General features: G+C 40.3%; 1 protein-coding gene across 2 annotated transcripts in view; it reads right to left on the bottom strand.

The window, feature by feature from the left end:
• Window positions 1–16156, bottom strand: part of CUL5 (cullin 5) — a 127273-nt gene that overhangs the window by 88041 nt on the left and 23076 nt on the right. Inside the window, exon 1 of one of the 2 annotated variants that reach the window (XM_027849501.1) lies at window positions 234–648. The exons of the other annotated variant lie outside the window; for it this stretch is intronic. Coding sequence (XP_027705302.1) covers window positions 234–257 — 24 coding nt within the window. The 5' untranslated portion in view covers window positions 258–648. Of the gene's footprint in view, window positions 1–233; window positions 649–16156 lie in introns of those variants that run through there. 2 annotated transcript variants of the gene reach the window in all.

Here is a 16156-nt window from a genome sequence, read left to right as displayed (position 1 = left end):
CACACACACACACACACACACACACACACACACACACACACACACACGGCAACTGGTGGGGGGCAGGGAGGAGCAAGGCCCCTCCCCCCCTCAGTCACAGCTGTTACTACAGGTCCCGTCGTCTGACCCTGCACAGCATCAGCCCCCGGGTCCAAGCGTGCTACTATCCCTAGCGCGGGCCCTGGAGCAGAGCCTGAAGCGGCGGAGAGGAATGGCAGGAGTGGGGTTCTTACCTTTAACAGATTAGACGTCGCCATGTTCCCTCAACTTATCCTCTCGCGGGACTGCGCGAGATTTCCGAGAGCTCGCCGGCTCAGCTGCGGCCTCTCCCGCCAGACCTCCCGGGAGGGCCCAGCGCTGCCCGATGGGGGAAGGGAGGGTGCGGACTCGGGGCGCTCTCTGTCCAGGCCCCGGGGACTGGCTCGCTCGCCCTTCTCCCCTCTACATGCTCAAGGGGGGCTCCCCGCCAGGGAAGAGCTTGTGCGAACCCAGGCGAAGACAGAAGAGCTGGGGAGGCGAAAGAGGCGACGAAAGCAGAGCCGGGACGAGTCGCCCCTGTCCCTTCAGCTCAGTCCGTCATGGTCGCGCCCGCGGCCAATCTCTGGAAGTCAGGGAGCCCCGCGACCGAGGTTCTGAGGCTGGGGCCGAGTCACGTGGCCCTGGAGCTGGGGAGGGCCCGGGCCTCGGCGAGCCCCGGGTGAAGCTGGGAACCCGAGGAGGAGGAAGGGGCGGGGAGGCGCCGAGGTCAGCCGTCTCCTGCTCGAGACCTTAAAGGGGCAGAGGCCTCCTGGCGCCGCCCCTTCCCCGCCCCTGGAGAACATTGGGAAAAAAAAAATCAGTGGGGAGGGAGGAGGAAAATTGCTAAAGGTGAAAAATTATACCGAGCTTTTCAGGATTCTCCCCATTCTCCATTCCTTGCCTTCACTATCTTATGGAGAGAGAGGCACCTTCTTGCACCAGACCCCCATCGATCAATTAACAAATATTTATTAACAATAATAGCATTTATATGGCATTTTGAGAATTGCAAAGTACCTTATATATATCACCTCATTAATTCCCAACAACTGCCTGTGAGGTGGGTACTATTGTCCTTATTTTACGGATGAAGAAACTGAGGTAAGTTAAATGAGTTGGCCAAGTTCACACAGACATTTACTGTCTGAGATAGGTTTACAATTATTAAGCTCCTACTACGTGCTAGGCACTGGGGAATACAAGAATGAAACAATCCCCCGGGAGCGTTGGTCACCTGCTGTCTCTCTACTCTTTATTCCCTCTCCAGCCTCCGGCTCTCTCCATGCTGCTCATAAACATGCCCAAGTCTCCTTCATCCTTAAAAAAAAATCCTAATTGACTTTAATGTGCTGACACCACTGAGTAATGGCTGTATCTCGCTCTTTCACATCCAGATTCCTAAAAAAGCCATCCACACTCACTGCTTTCATTTTTGCCATTTGCTCTCCCCAAGACAAGTCCCTGCCCTGGAGGAGCTTACAATCTGATGGGGGTGGGGTGGCAAGAGAGATAACAAGGGTTGTTGTGAGGACAAAATGAGATAATTGTAAAGTGCCTACCACAGTGCCTGGCACATAGTAGGCACTATATAAATATTAGCTATTATTATTAAATGTCTTGTTGTTGTTCAGTGACTCTTTGTGACTCCATTTGGGGTTTTCTTGGCAAAGATACTGGAGTTGTTTGCCATTTCCTTCTCCAGCTCATTTTACAGATGAGGAAATTGAGGCAGACAAGGTTAAGTGACTTGCCCAGGGTTACACAGCTGGTAAGTGTTTGAGGCCGTATTTGAACTTAGGAAGATGAGTCTTCCTGACTCCAGGCCCTGAACTCTATATCCAGTGTCACCTAGCTGTCATATTAATATGTACTGTCAAAATATTTTGGAGGCACTCTGTTTCCCAGAGCTAAGTAAGGCCCAGCAAGCAGGCTGTACCCTGAACTTGGCATAACAACAATCCTTTGTGCTCTGGCTGATCCCACCCTCTGACAAAGTGTATTTCTTTGACCAGCACCAGGTGTTCACTGCCCCCTATTTCCCAGGGACCTGAGAGCCACCCATCACCTTGCTTGACTTGCTCATAATCCCTGTTTCTTGTAACAGCTAAGTGAACCAAACCTGTTACAGTACCACACTGTGACACAATCAACTTCGAGACTGTTCCCATAGGGCCCAGGAACACCTGCATTGTCCATGCATGAAGCTGCCATGGGAACAGCTACTCAAAATCTAAGAATGATTATGTCATAGTTCAGCCCACTATGTATATAAGCATTGCCTGTACCCCAACATGTTAAGCCCTCCTTCTCACGGGGTCTTTGTTGCATGCAAGTAATTTTCCTCACTCTGAAGTAAATTGTACCACTACTTTGTATCCTGACACACTTGCCTCTAGTCTTCTCTGTTCAGCTCCAGCCATTCCCAGGTTAGAGATGGTTCACTGTGGCATTCAAAATTCTGTTTGACAATGCCTACAAGCTATATACAGGATAAATAGGAAATAATTAATGAGGGAAGTCACTAAAATAAAGAGGGCTTGGTAAAGGCTTCCTGTAGAAGGTGGGATTTTAGCTGGAACTTGAAGGAAGCCAGGGATGTCAGTAAATAGAATGGAGGAGGGAGATCAGGCATGGGGACAGCCAGAGAGAAAGCCCAGAGCCTACAGATGGAGCGTCTTGTTTTTAGAACAGCTCTCAGGAGGGCAGTATCACTGGATGGAAGACTATGTATCAAGGAGTATGGAATAAGAAGATTATAAAGGTAAGAGAGGGCTCAGTTATGAAGGGCTTTGAATACCAAAGATGATTTTGTATTTGATCATGACAGTGGTAGAAAACTACTGGAGTTTATTGAGTATGGGGGTAATGTGGTTGAACTGGCACTTTAGGAAAATTATTTTGGCAGCTGTATGGGGGATGGATTGAAATGGGGAGAAGCTTGAGATAAGCAGATCCACCAGCAGACCAGGAATAAGAAGATGAGGGCCTGCATAAGGCTGGTGGCAGTATCAGAGGAGAAAAAATATTTTCCAGAGATGTTACAAAGATGAAATCTACAAGCCTTAGCAACATATGGGCAATAAGAGATAGTGAATAATTGAGGAAAGGGCACTGGGAGGATACTATCCTCCCAATAGGGAATACTGTCCTTCTAACAGTAACAGGGAAATTTAGAAAGGGAGAAAGTTTAGGGGGAAAGATAATGAGTTTAGTCTTGAGTTGAGTTGAAGTTGTGTGTTAGACATCCATTTTTCAATGTCCGAAAGGCAGTGAAGATGAAAGATTGGAGATCAGCAGAGATCTTAGGGCTAGATAAATAGATTTGAGATTCATCAGTATGGAGAGGATAATTGAATCCATGGAAACTGATAAGATCACCAAGTACTATAGAGGAAAAAGAAAAGAGGGAAAAACTTGAAAGCTCTGATCAATACAATGAGCAACCTGGATTCTAGAGCATGATAATGAGGCACCCTATCTATATCTTGACAAAAAGATGATACTTAAAGTGAAGAAGGAAACACTTCTTTTTGGGACATACTCAGTGTTTCTCAACATATCCCTAATGTCCAGTTTGTCACCCTAGAGACATTGGAGAGAAAATTTCCTCTTGGGTGAGATTAGGGCCTCTTTCTTGTTTCTCAGCAAAAAGCATATTCATTTTTGTGTATTTTTTGGTGTATATTTTATTGAACTCCAAATTCTGTTTGCTGTTTTGCTTCGATAAATGGGTTTACTTAATATTGGCTATTGGTGATGGCATTTTGCAGAGTTGGACACAACTGAAACAACTCAACAGTAATTTTGTGTTACCAGTGTTTGGTGAGAAGGGACTAAGCTGGTGAGTTTGAACTAAAGACTCTATTGACCAAAGAATTAGCTTTTGTTCTGAACCAGCTTCATACCCCCTAAAGTAGCAATATTTAAGGAGCAGCAGATAGCTATAATTCCAGGTCAAAACCCCTGTTGGAAATAGACAGGAATGAAGCAAATGCCCAGCCATATCCCTTCTCCAGCTTCCCTCAAAGACAAAACAAGCATTCTTGGAGAGATTCTTGGGTCAGATTCCAGAGGTTTCCATCCATACTACCCACCTTTGAGTGGCATTTAGATAGCCCATGTGGACATACCTACAGTATATGGGCACGTACATTCTTATTTATGGGCACCTACCAATCTCCAGAGAAAGAACTGGTGAAGTCTGAATGTAGATCAAAGATACTTTTTCTTTATTTTCTTTATTTTTATTGGGCTTTTTTTAATCTGTGTTTTCTTTCACAGCACGACTTACATGGAAATGTGTTTTGCATGACTAAACGTATATCCTATGTCAAATTGCTTACTTTCTCAATGAGGGAGTGAATGATGGGAGGGAGAGAGTTTGGAACTCAAAATTTGAAAAAAGAATGTTAAAATTGTTTTTATATGTAATTGGGAAAAAATAAAATACTAAATAAAAAAGGAATTTTTTTAATTTTTAAAAATATTTTATTTTTTCCAATTACATGTAGTAATAATTTTTAACATTTGTTTTCTAAAATTTGGAGTTCCAAATTTTGTTTATCTCTCTTCCCCACACATTATGTTGTGAAAAAAAACCAGACCAAAACAAAATAAGAAAAATAAAGTTTTAAAAAGTATGCTCCAATCTTCATTTTTTTTGTATTTTTTTTTAATTTTTTAGGCAATTGGGGTTAAGTGACTTGTCCAGGGTCACACAGCTAGTAAGTGTTAAGTGTTTGGTCTGAGGCCAGATTTGAACTCAGGTCCTCCTGACTTCAGGGCTGGTGCTCTATCCACTGCACCACCCAGCTGCCCTCCAATCTTCATTTAGACCCCATCAGTTCTTTCAATGGAGGCAGATAGCATTTTTCATCATATGTCCTTCAGAATTGTCTTAAATGATTGTGTTTTGAGAATAGCTAAGTCATTCACAGTTGATCATCGTGCATTACTGCTGTTACTGTATACAATGTTCTTCTGGTTCTGTTTACTTCACTTTTCATCAGTTCATGTAAGTCCAGTTTTTTCTGAAAGCATCCTACTTGTCATTTCTTACAGCACAATAGTATTCCATCACAATCATATACTACAACTTGTTCAGTCATTCCCCAATTGAGGGGTATCCCCTCAATGTCCAATTCTTTGCCACCACAAAAAGGGCTGCTATACATATTTTTGTACATATAGATCATTTTCCTTTTTTTTTTTTAATTTCTTTGGATATAGACCTATTAGTAGTATTGCTGGGCCAAAGGATATGGCACAGATTTATAGCTCTTTGGACAAAATTCCAAATTGCTCTCCAGAAGGGCTGGATCAGTTCATACCTCCACAAAGAGTACCAAGTGTCCCAGTTTTCTCATATCCCTTTCGATATTTGTCATTTTCCTTTTCTGCTATATTAGCTAATATGATAGGTGTGGGATGGTACTTCAGAGTTGTTTTAATTTGCATTTCTCTAGTCAATAGTGACTTTTTTTATATGCCTATAGAGAACTTTGATTTCTTCATCTGAAAACTGTCTTTTCATATCCTTTGACAATTTATCAATTGGGGAACAACTTGCATTTTTATAAATTTGATTCAGTTCTGTATATTTCTGAGAAACGAGGCCTTTATTAGAGAAATTTGTATAAATTTTTGACAGTTATGATTACTGCATATTTCCCTTCATCCTATTTTTTTCTCCTATTTATCCTTCTCTTCCTGTCTTTCATCCTGTCCCTCCACAAAAATGTTTTGCTTTTGACCATGTCTCCCAGTTTGCCCTTCCTTCTACCATCCTGGCCCTTCCTGTTTCTTCTCCCCTTCCCCTCCTACTTCCCTGTGGGGTAATACAGATTTTATACCTAACAGAGTGTATATGTTATTCCTTCTTTGAGCCAATTCTGATGAGAATAAGGTGAGTAAAGTTCAAGTGCTGTCTGCGATTCCCCACCTCCATCTTGTCCTCTTCTATGAAAGCTTTCACACCTTTTTTTATGTGAGATAATTTATCCCATTATACCTCTCCCTTCCCCCTTCTCTCAGTGCATCCCTCTTTCTTATCCCTCAATTTTATTTTTTTTTGATATTACATCATAGTCATCCCTGTTTCTCAGTCCTTAATTTTATTTTTTTTTAGATTTCATCCTGCCGTAGTCAGCTCACACTCATGCCCTCTGTCTGCAGATACTCCTTCTAACTGCCCTAATAATGATAAAGAAAGATCTTAGGAGTCACAAGTATCATCTTCCTATGTAGGAATTTAAACAGTTTAACCCCATTGAATCCCTTATAATTTCTCTTTCCTGTTTATATTTTTATGCTTCTCTTGAGTCTTGAATACAAGAAAGTTAAATTTTCTATTCAGCTCTGGTCTTTTCATCAGGAATGCTTAAAAATCCTCTATTTCATTAACTATCTTTTTTTTCCCTGAAGGATTATACTCAGTTTTGCTGGGCAGGTGATTCTTGGTTGTAATCCTAACTCCTTTGCCTTCCAGAATATCATATTCCAATCCCTCCAACACTTTAATGTAGAAGCTGCTAGATCTTGTATTATCCTAACTGTGGCTCCATGATATTTAAGTTGTTTCTTTCTGGCTGCTTGCAGTATTTTCTTTTTGACTTTGGAACACTGGAATTTGACTATAATATTCCTTGCATTTTTCATTTCATTTCAGTCACCTCTTTCGGGAGGTGATTGGTAGATTCTTTCAATTTCTATTTTATCCTCTTGTTTCAGGATATCAGGGCAATTTTCCTTGATAATTTCTTGAAATATGATGTCTGGCCTCTTTTTTTGATCATGGTTTTCAGGTACTCCAATAATTCTTTTTTTTTTAATTAAATTTAATTTTTGTTACATTTTAAGTTCCAAACTATCTCCCTCCTTCACTCCCTCCCCACCCCACAGAAGAGGCCAGCATTTGACCCAGAAATATATATACACACACACATACGTATATACACACATATTATATGTAATATACACAGTATATGTGTGTTTGTGTGTCTAAAACCATCCTATGCATACTTCTGTTTGTTAGTTTTTTCTTTGGTAGTGGATAACATTTTCCTTTATAGGTCCTTTGTAGTTGATTTGAATATTTATAACATTCAGAATAGCTTAGTTGTTCACAACCAATATTGCTTTTACTGTATCCAACGTTCTCTTGATTCTACTCATTTCACTCTTCATTGTTTCATGCAAGTCTTTACATGTTTTTCTAAAAATCAACCTGCTTATCATTTCTTATAGCACAGTAGTATTCCATCACAATCATATACCACAACTTGTTTAGCCACTCCTCAATTGATGGACAACCCTTCAATTTCTAGTTCTTTGCCACCATAAATAGAGCTGCTATAAATATTTTATGTATATAAAATATTTTTTAAAATATAGGTTCTTATCCTTTTTCCCTTATCACTTTGGGAAACAGACTTAATTGTAGTATTGCTTGGTCAAAGGGTATACAGTTTTATAACTTTATACCATATTGCTGTCCAAAAATGATTCCACCATCAGTGTCCCAATTTTTCTTCATTCCTTCCAACATTTGTCATTTTCTTCTTCTATTATTTTAGTCATCTGATAGGCGTGAGATGATATTTCAAAGTTGTTTTAATTTGCATTTCTCTAATCAATAACAATTTAGAGTATTTTTTAATGTGACTAGTCCAATAATTCTTAAATTATCTCTCCTTATTCTGTTTTCCAGGTCAGTTGTTTTTGCAATGAGATATTTCACATTTTCTTCTATTTTTTTCATTCTTTTTATTTTGTTTTATTGTTTCTTGAAGTCTCATGGAATCATTAGCTTTCACTTGCCCAATTCTAATTTTTAAGGAATTATTTTCTTCAGTGAGCTTTTGTACCAACTTTTCCATGTTATCCAATTCTGTTTTTTAAGGAGTTGTTTTCTTCAGTGAATTTTTAAAATCTTTTTCCATTTGGCCAATTCTGCTTTTTAAGAAATTCTCTTCAGTGGATTTTTGTTCTTCTTTATTTATTTATTTATTATTTTTTAAATTTATTTTTAGTTTTCAATATTCACTTCCACAAGATTTTGAATTCCAAATTTTCTTCCCATCTCGCCCCTCCCCCCACCCCAAGACTTCTGAATACCCCTTCCCCTAATCTGCCCTCCCTTCTGTGATTTTTGTGCCTCCTTTACCAAGCTGTTGACTCTTTTTTCATGATTTTCATGCATCACTGTCATTTCTTTCCCCAATTTTTCCTCTACTTCTCTTATTTGATTTTTCAAATCCTTTTTGAGCTCTTCCAGGAATTCTTTTTGGGCCTGAGACCAATTCACACATTTCTGAGGCTTTAAATGTAGTTGTTTTGACTTTGTTGTCTTCTGAGTTTGTGTTTTGATCTTTCCTGTCTCCATAGTAACCTTCTATGGTCAGGTTCTTTTTTGTTGTTGTTTGCTCACTTTTCCAGTCTATTTCTTGACTTTTAACTTTATGCTTTTAAGGACACAAACTGTGCAAAGGTATGGTCCCACTGTAATGGGAAGGTACTTAGATACTTAAGAAAGGAGGCCACACCAGCATGGGTTATATATGTTGATTTATTGGGGTAATTAGTTTTAAAAGGGAGTTTATTCACAAGACTGGGCCCTGTATCAACAGTAGGACAAAGTGATGGATCCATGCACCCTCTTTAGGCCAGGTCAGGTAATTTATAGAAGGAGAACAAAGAAGGCATAGTGCCAGGGATGGCCTTTGTTCTCATGTAAGTTTTCCCATAAGATAGTTAGAGCTTCTTTTGTTGTTTACATTTACTCAAGGTAGCTTACATTCTTTGTGGAGTTACAGGTCACACTCGCATGATGGAAGGGGCACTGTCCCAAGCTTCGAGGTTTTTTGTGCTGCTGTTTTCAGAGTTAGTTCTTGGGGTCTTTGAGTTTTCAGTGTTTCCAAGGTGGTACGATCTAAGGAGAAGTCTGGCCAGTGCTCTGGGCTGTGAGTGACCACAGGCACTCTTTCACTCATTAACTGTGACCAAGGTCCCAGCTCCCTTTAGCCACAAGTTCTAGTGTGCAAGTGCTCCTCCTCGTCCTGGGACTGAGACTCAGAATTGTGACCCTGGTCCACGTATGGTTATTGCAACAGAGTCCTATCCCAGCAAAGGGATCCCCTATAATCTCCTTCTGACTTGTCTAAGCCCCTTACCATCTCTGGGTTCAGACCTCCATAAGCTGCCACGGCCAATTCATTTACCCACGAGGTCTACTACTGGCTTGCCTGGGTTCAGCCTGCCCTGGACTGTTCTCCACTCTCACTCACTAGACAGACCTTTCCTGCTAACCTTCTAAGGTGTCTTGAATTAGAAAGTTGTTTCACCCCCTCCTTTTGTTGGTTCTGCCACATCAGAATTCATTTTGAGGTGTTATTTTAAAGTTGTTTGCAAAGGAATTTGGAAGAGCTCAGGCAAGTCCCTGCCTTTACTCAGAATAACTTTTTAATGACACACAACTCTAGATAGAGAATACCCACAATGGATCTTTTGAAGTACTGCTTTGACATCTATTAAAATCTATTAATGCCTTTTTACTCCACTCAAATTATATTCTTAAGCTTGCCAGAAAAAAGACAAACTCCTAGTGAGAAGCATACTTCCGGCAAAGACCCACTGACTATCACATGTATACATTCAAAAGATAAGCCTAAGTTCTAAGAGATTCATCACCAGTTCAATTGAACAAAAAGCTGTGTGACATTTGCCCCTAAAATGGAGCCCTTCGATTCAGTGGTTGAAGTGCTTTCTACCTTCCTTAAAACCACAGAAAGACTGCCATCGTGTTAATTATACTGCAAAGAAATTTGATTACCTAGGTTTAATACCTGAATTTGCCACCAGGTGTTGCACTAATTTAGCCTGAAAAACCCAGATGTTAAAAGTTTGTGCATGTGGTGATAACCTATTCCTGAGAGTCTGCTGGCCATCCCTGCTGGCCATCAGAGGTGCTCATCCTGAAAATGTCTAGCCTGCTTTCTCCAAACAACAAGCCCAAGTGCCTGTGGTGCTAATAGAGTTTGGATTAACTTCTTATTGTCCAGGTCTAGGTTTAATCTAAGGTATAGAAGAATCGGACAACAGCTAAAACACAACAAATAGAATGGAATATTGCTCATGATATTAAAATATGAAATCATATCCATAGTAGATTCCATTCCTTCAGGGTACTTCTCAGTGCATTCATGTGTATAGAGATTTAGCAATCTAAAATTACATAGTTAACCATCCATAGAATAAAATGAAAAGGAAAGTAGATCAAACATTCCATATTGGGACATTTATTTCCAACTACTTCCTATCCCTCCTTCTGTTTCTGTCCCAGACTTTTCAGTGAAGAATGAGGGAATCTTGACGTGCCAAAATTCATGGAATTGTGAGGAGGGCTTCTACTTCCTTTCTCAAATTCAGTTCACTAGGCTCCTGGGATTCACAATAGCTGGCAGACTTGGCAACACTTTTTCCCTTTGCATCTTTCCTGAAGTCATTGTCTCTGCCCTAAGCCTGAAAGCTGTGCACATACTGCTGCATCTTTTGGCCAGCTATAGTCACAGTGTCTTCACTATGGCCTCCATCTGGTCCCCAGTTATACCTGCTGCTCCCCTCTTTTTCTCCTCTCCTATAAGTCTAAATCCTTTGGGGTTTTTCCCTAGTGCACATTTTCCATTGTCTTCTCTGTCCTAGAGGCAGTCTCATTTCCAGTGGTGTATCTTACAATTTCTGCTGTTTCTCCCTCTGTGAAAAATTTATTGGGCCTTTGGAAATTCACAGACATGAAAAAAGATAATGTACTGGCTGCATTTGTTAAGAATCTACTATGCTTGAGTCACTGTACTATGTGCTGGGAGTAATAAAGACAAGAAGGAAAACCACCCTTGGCCTCAAAAAATTTACATTCTGTTGGGGAAATATATAACATGTACTCAGACAAGTAACTACAAGGTTATTTGAAGATGAAGAAAGCAATAACAACTGAGGAGAATTAGGAAAGGTTTCCCATAGGAGGTAGAAACTGAGGTGACTCCTGAAGGAAGTTAAGGATTCAGTAGGGTAGGGGAGTCTTGCAGGTATAAGGAACAGCCTGCGGCAGAGATGTTGAGTTTGGAGAACAATTAGTTGGTCTGTTTGGTTGGAATATAGAGCACATGAAGTGAGTAATATGAAATGTTTGGAGCCAGATTATGGAGGGCTACAAATATCAACCCAGATGTCTCCTCCCTTAGAATGTGAGCTTCTTGGAGACAGAGACAGGGCTTTTTGATTTGGTTGGGTTTTTCTAACCTTTATTTGTATCCCCAGCTCTTAGTGTATGCTTGGCACTTTGTAAGCCTTTAATAACTTGACTAGTAGGTTGAGGATATTTTATTTTAAAGGCAAAGGGGATTATTAAAGGTTTTTGAGCAACCTGGTCAGATTGGTATCTTAGGAAGATTATTTTGTCAGCATTGTGGAGAATGGATTGAAGAAGGGAGAAATGCATAAGGAAGATCAATTAGGACTCTGTTATGATAGTCCAGGCAAGAAATGATAAAGGCCTATATTTAAGGTAATGTCCAGCTAAGTAGAAAAGAGGGTACAAATGTAGTCAATTGATATTGCAGGGCTGAAATATGAGGGAAATTGTGGCTGGATAAACAGACTTGGAAATTGTCATTATAGAGATAGTAATTGAACCTGTTGGACTGGATGTGATCACAAAGAGAAAATTCACAAAGAGAAAATTCACAAAGAGAAAATTAAGAGAGAGAAGAATAGAGAGCTGAGGACATTGTGGGATACCATGCTTATGGAATGGGAGGTGGATGGTGAATTAATAAAATAGACCAAAAAAGAGTGATCAGGCAGAAAGTGCTATTACAGAAGCCAAGGGAGGAAAGAATATAGCAGGAGCAAGAGGTGTTTAAAGTGGCAAAGTGATCAAGGAGAATGAAAACTGAGAAATGACTACTGGCAATTAGAAAGACTGCCAGTCACTTTGAGGGCAATATTAAAGGAGGGTAATGTGGCCAGAAGCTGGATTTGAAGGGTGGAGAAGTGAAAGGTGAGAAAGTAAAGATATGAAACGTTTTCCAAGTTTAGTTCTGAATAAGAGAAGAGATATAATAGATTGAAGAGATAGCTGGGCTAAGTACAGAGTTTTTTAAGGATGATTACTATTCCAGTTAGTGAATTCTTTTAGACTAAGTCACAGAGCCCTGGAAAACTATTCATCGATGTTGAATTGTTTCAATCCTGTCCAATTCTTTGTGACCCCATTTGGGGTTTCTTGGGAAAGATACTGGAGTGATTTGCCATTTCCTTCTCCAGCCCATTTTACAAATGAGGAAACTGAAGCAAACAGGGTCAGCCCAACTAGTACGTATCTGAGGTCAGATTTGAATTCAAGAAGCTGAGTCTTCCTGACTCCAGGCCCGGTACTCTGTCCATTGTACTACCTAGTTACTGGAAAACTTTACTAAGGCATTAAAGGGTCCAAAACCACATCACTAGATGGATTGCCTGCAACAATGAAACTGAGAGCCCAAGAAGCAATCTTCCCTTTTAATGGTGGATCAGAGTCTGGAGTGTTAGTGATTAGAAGGAATAGATTGTAGTTGAATCCTGAATCTATAAATCTGATAGGTTTCCTGTAATTATTGAATAGGAAAAAAGAATTTAGAACATTAGAGAACATCTAGGCTCTTTTTCTATCCCAGTAATAGGCTAAAAGGCAGTAGATAGGCCATACCTACTAAAATAAAAGAGTATTATGATTCAGTTACACATCTGAGAGACCGGCCAGGTGAAGTGTGCCAGGGTGCTGGCATTGCCAGGGTGATGGCATTGGAAGTGTCAGGATCTCCATGCCAAGACCATCCCTCTCTTTTTATTCCTCTCTGTTTACTATTAGGAGACACTCTGTTTTCCAGAGCTAAGTCCCAGTAAGCAAGCTGTGGCCTAAGCTTGGCCTAACAACAATCCTTTGTGCTTACCCTGTGGATGAACTCAGCCACAGCAAAATCCCAGAATTGTTTCACACTAGCACTAGGTGGTCTCTGAGCTTGGACAGGCACCTGCAGTACTCATGTCCTGGTCATGAAGCCCTACTATTAATCAAACTTGTCTCATTGTTGCTGTTACCCCTCATTGTCAGGGCCACTGCTCACTGTGTAGCCCCTAGTGTATTTATTGAGATTTGTCCACACTAAAGTGGGTCTCCTACTAAAGGGGCCCCAGCACATATGTCTAGTTTCCCTCCTTCAACAGAATAAAGAAAGCTTTTTGCTTATGACCATTTGATTTGATTTTTCAGAGTTAACTGTGGTTATGATAACCTGTGTGAGTTGTTTCATATTTTTAGAGTTAGCAGCGGTTGCAGAACGACTCTTTGGTCAGTTGTTTTCAGGGTTGACAGTTGGTGTCAGAAGTGAGATCAGAAAGGGTTAATTCTTCCTGCCCCATCCCCAGTGCGACCTGAAGCACTGTACCCTTTGAACTCTGCTCAATTCTCACTTGGAGAGTGGCAGTGAGTAATTTTTCCTTCTCTGATTCCTGAGCTCCTGTCTTTCTATTGAGCTCCACTCCCTTGGAGGATTGAAACTCTGCTTGTCCTCACTGAAGAGAGGATTAATCTGTCTCTTCTAGGTGAAGTCTTTTGGCTTCATGGATCAGATACCTTTGTTTTTGTTTTTCCTCTGGTTGTAATAGGAGAAACCTGTTAACTAAGAGTGAACCTCTCGGAAATACTATGGCTGCAATTTGTTTTGAGATAGTGGTATGTTTTTCTCCTTTATATTTCTAATGCTTAGTACAGAGCTTGGCACATAGGTAGCACTTAATAAATGCTTGTCGACTGATTCTGCTCTCTTCTAAACTCTCTTTATTCTAGCTTCCAATCTTATCATTCAACTGAAACTGCCAAGTTACTAAAGAACTCTTAATTGCCACATTTAGTGGCCTTTTCTTAGTCCTCATCCTTTTGAACCTCTTTGAAGCCTTTGACATTGTGTAATACCTTCTTCCCCTGGATATTCTCTATTCTCTAACTTTTCTAGACACTGCTCTCTCCTGGTTCATTTCCCACCTATCAGATTATTTCTTAGTCTCCTTTGCTGAATCCTCCTCTAGGTCACACCCACTGATCCTGAGTGTCTCCCCAGGCTAGGCCCTCTTTTCCCTCAATACTGTCCAACTTAGTGATTTTTTCTGCTCTTATGGGTTCAGTTATCTCCATGCAGATGATTCTCAGATCTGTTTAACCAGTCCTAACCTCTCCTGAGCTCAATTTCTTCTTCTCAAATTGGATGTTCCACAGGCATCTCAAAATCAACATTTCCAAAACAGAACTCATCATCTTTCTGCCCAAACCCTCCCCTCTTCAGAACTTCCCTATTACTGTTGAGGGCACCACCACCCTTCCGGTCTCCCAGGCTCATAATCTTGGTGTCATTCTCAACTCCTCACTTTCACTCAGTCCACATATCCAGTCTGTTTCCAGGTCTTATCAGTTGTTCCTTCACAACATCTCTTGTATACATCTCTTTGGCTTCACTCACATGGCTGCCACCCTAGTGCAAGCCCTTATCACTTCATGGCTGCACTTTCACTATGTCCTTCTCCTGGCCTCTCAGCCTCAAGGCTTTCCCCACCCAAGTCCATTCTCCACTCAGCCACCAGTTATCTTCCTTCAAATCAGGTCTCACCATGTTGTCCCCTACTCAATAAATTCCAATGGCTTCCTATTACTCTAGGATCAAATATAAAATCATCTGTTCTGCTGTTTTTTTCCTACTTGTTTTTTTAATTAAACATTTTCACATTAGGCATTGTAAAGAAGAATTAGAACCAATGGGAGGAACCACGAGAAAGAAGAAATAGAGGGAGAGAGAGAGAGAGCAAACAGTATGCTTTGATCTGCATACAGACTCAATTTCCAATTCTTGGCCACCACAAAATGAGCTGCTGTAAATATTTTTGTACATGTGGGTCTTTTTCCCATTTGTATGATTTCTTTGGGATACAGACCTAGTACTGCTATTGCTGGGTCAAAGGGTATGCACAGTTTTATAGCCCTTTGGGCATAGTTCCAAATTGCTCTCCATAAGTGCTGGATCAGTTCACAACTCCACCAACAATGCATTAGTGTCCTAATTTTCCCACATATTCTCCAACATTTATCATTTTCCTGTTTTGTCATGTTAGCCAATCTGATAGGTGTGATGTGGTACCTCAGAGTTGTTTTGTTTTGCATTTTTCTAATCAATAATGATTTAGAGTATTTTTTCATATGACTATAGATAGCTTTAATTTCTTCATCTGAAACCTACCTATTCATATCCTTTGACCATTTATCACTTGGGGAATGACTTGTATTCTTATAAATTTGAGTCAGTTCTCTATATATTTTATAAATGAGGCCTTTATCAGAGACACTGGCCATTAAAATTATTTCCCAGCTTTCTGCTTCCCTTCTAATCATGATTGCATTGACTTTGTGCAAAAACTTTTCAATTTGATATAATCAAAATCATCCATTTTGCATTTCATAATGTTCTCTATCTCTTGTTTGGTCATAAATTCTTCCCTTCTCCATAGATCTGACAGGTAAGTGATTCCTTGCTCTTCTAGTTTGCTTATACTATCAGCCTTTATATCTAAATCATGTACCCCTTTTGACTTTATCTTGGTATAGGGTATAAGATGTTGGTCTATGCCTAGTTTTTGCCATACTATTTTCCAGTTTTCCCAGTTTTTGTTAAATAGTGAGTTCTTATCCCAGTAGCTGGAGTCTTTGGATTTATCTAGCAGTAGATTATTATAGTCATTGACTAGGATGTCTTGCGTACCTAATCTATTCCACTAATCCACCACTCTATTTCTTAACCAGTATCTGCTCTGCTTTTTACACACCTGCCTTTTACAATCTGATCACTTCCTTCCTTTCTAGCCTTTTTACACTTTGCTTCCCTACATGTGCATTACAGTCCAATGACACTTTTTGCTGTTTCTTTGAACATGACACCCCCAAATCCCAGAATGCCTTTTGACTGGCTATCCCCTATCCCTGGAATGCTCCCCCTCTTGCCACCTCCTTGTTTCTTTTGCCTCTTAAGACTCAGCTCAGATACCATGTTCTAGAAGAGGA

This window comes from Vombatus ursinus, unplaced genomic scaffold (genome assembly GCF_900497805.2).
Source record: "Vombatus ursinus unplaced genomic scaffold, bare-nosed wombat genome assembly UNPS02007612.1, whole genome shotgun sequence".
Lineage (NCBI taxonomy): Eukaryota > Metazoa > Chordata > Mammalia > Diprotodontia > Vombatidae > Vombatus > Vombatus ursinus.
The sequence above is the reverse complement of the archived record's forward strand: the minus strand, read 5'-3'. Positions and strand labels throughout refer to the sequence as shown.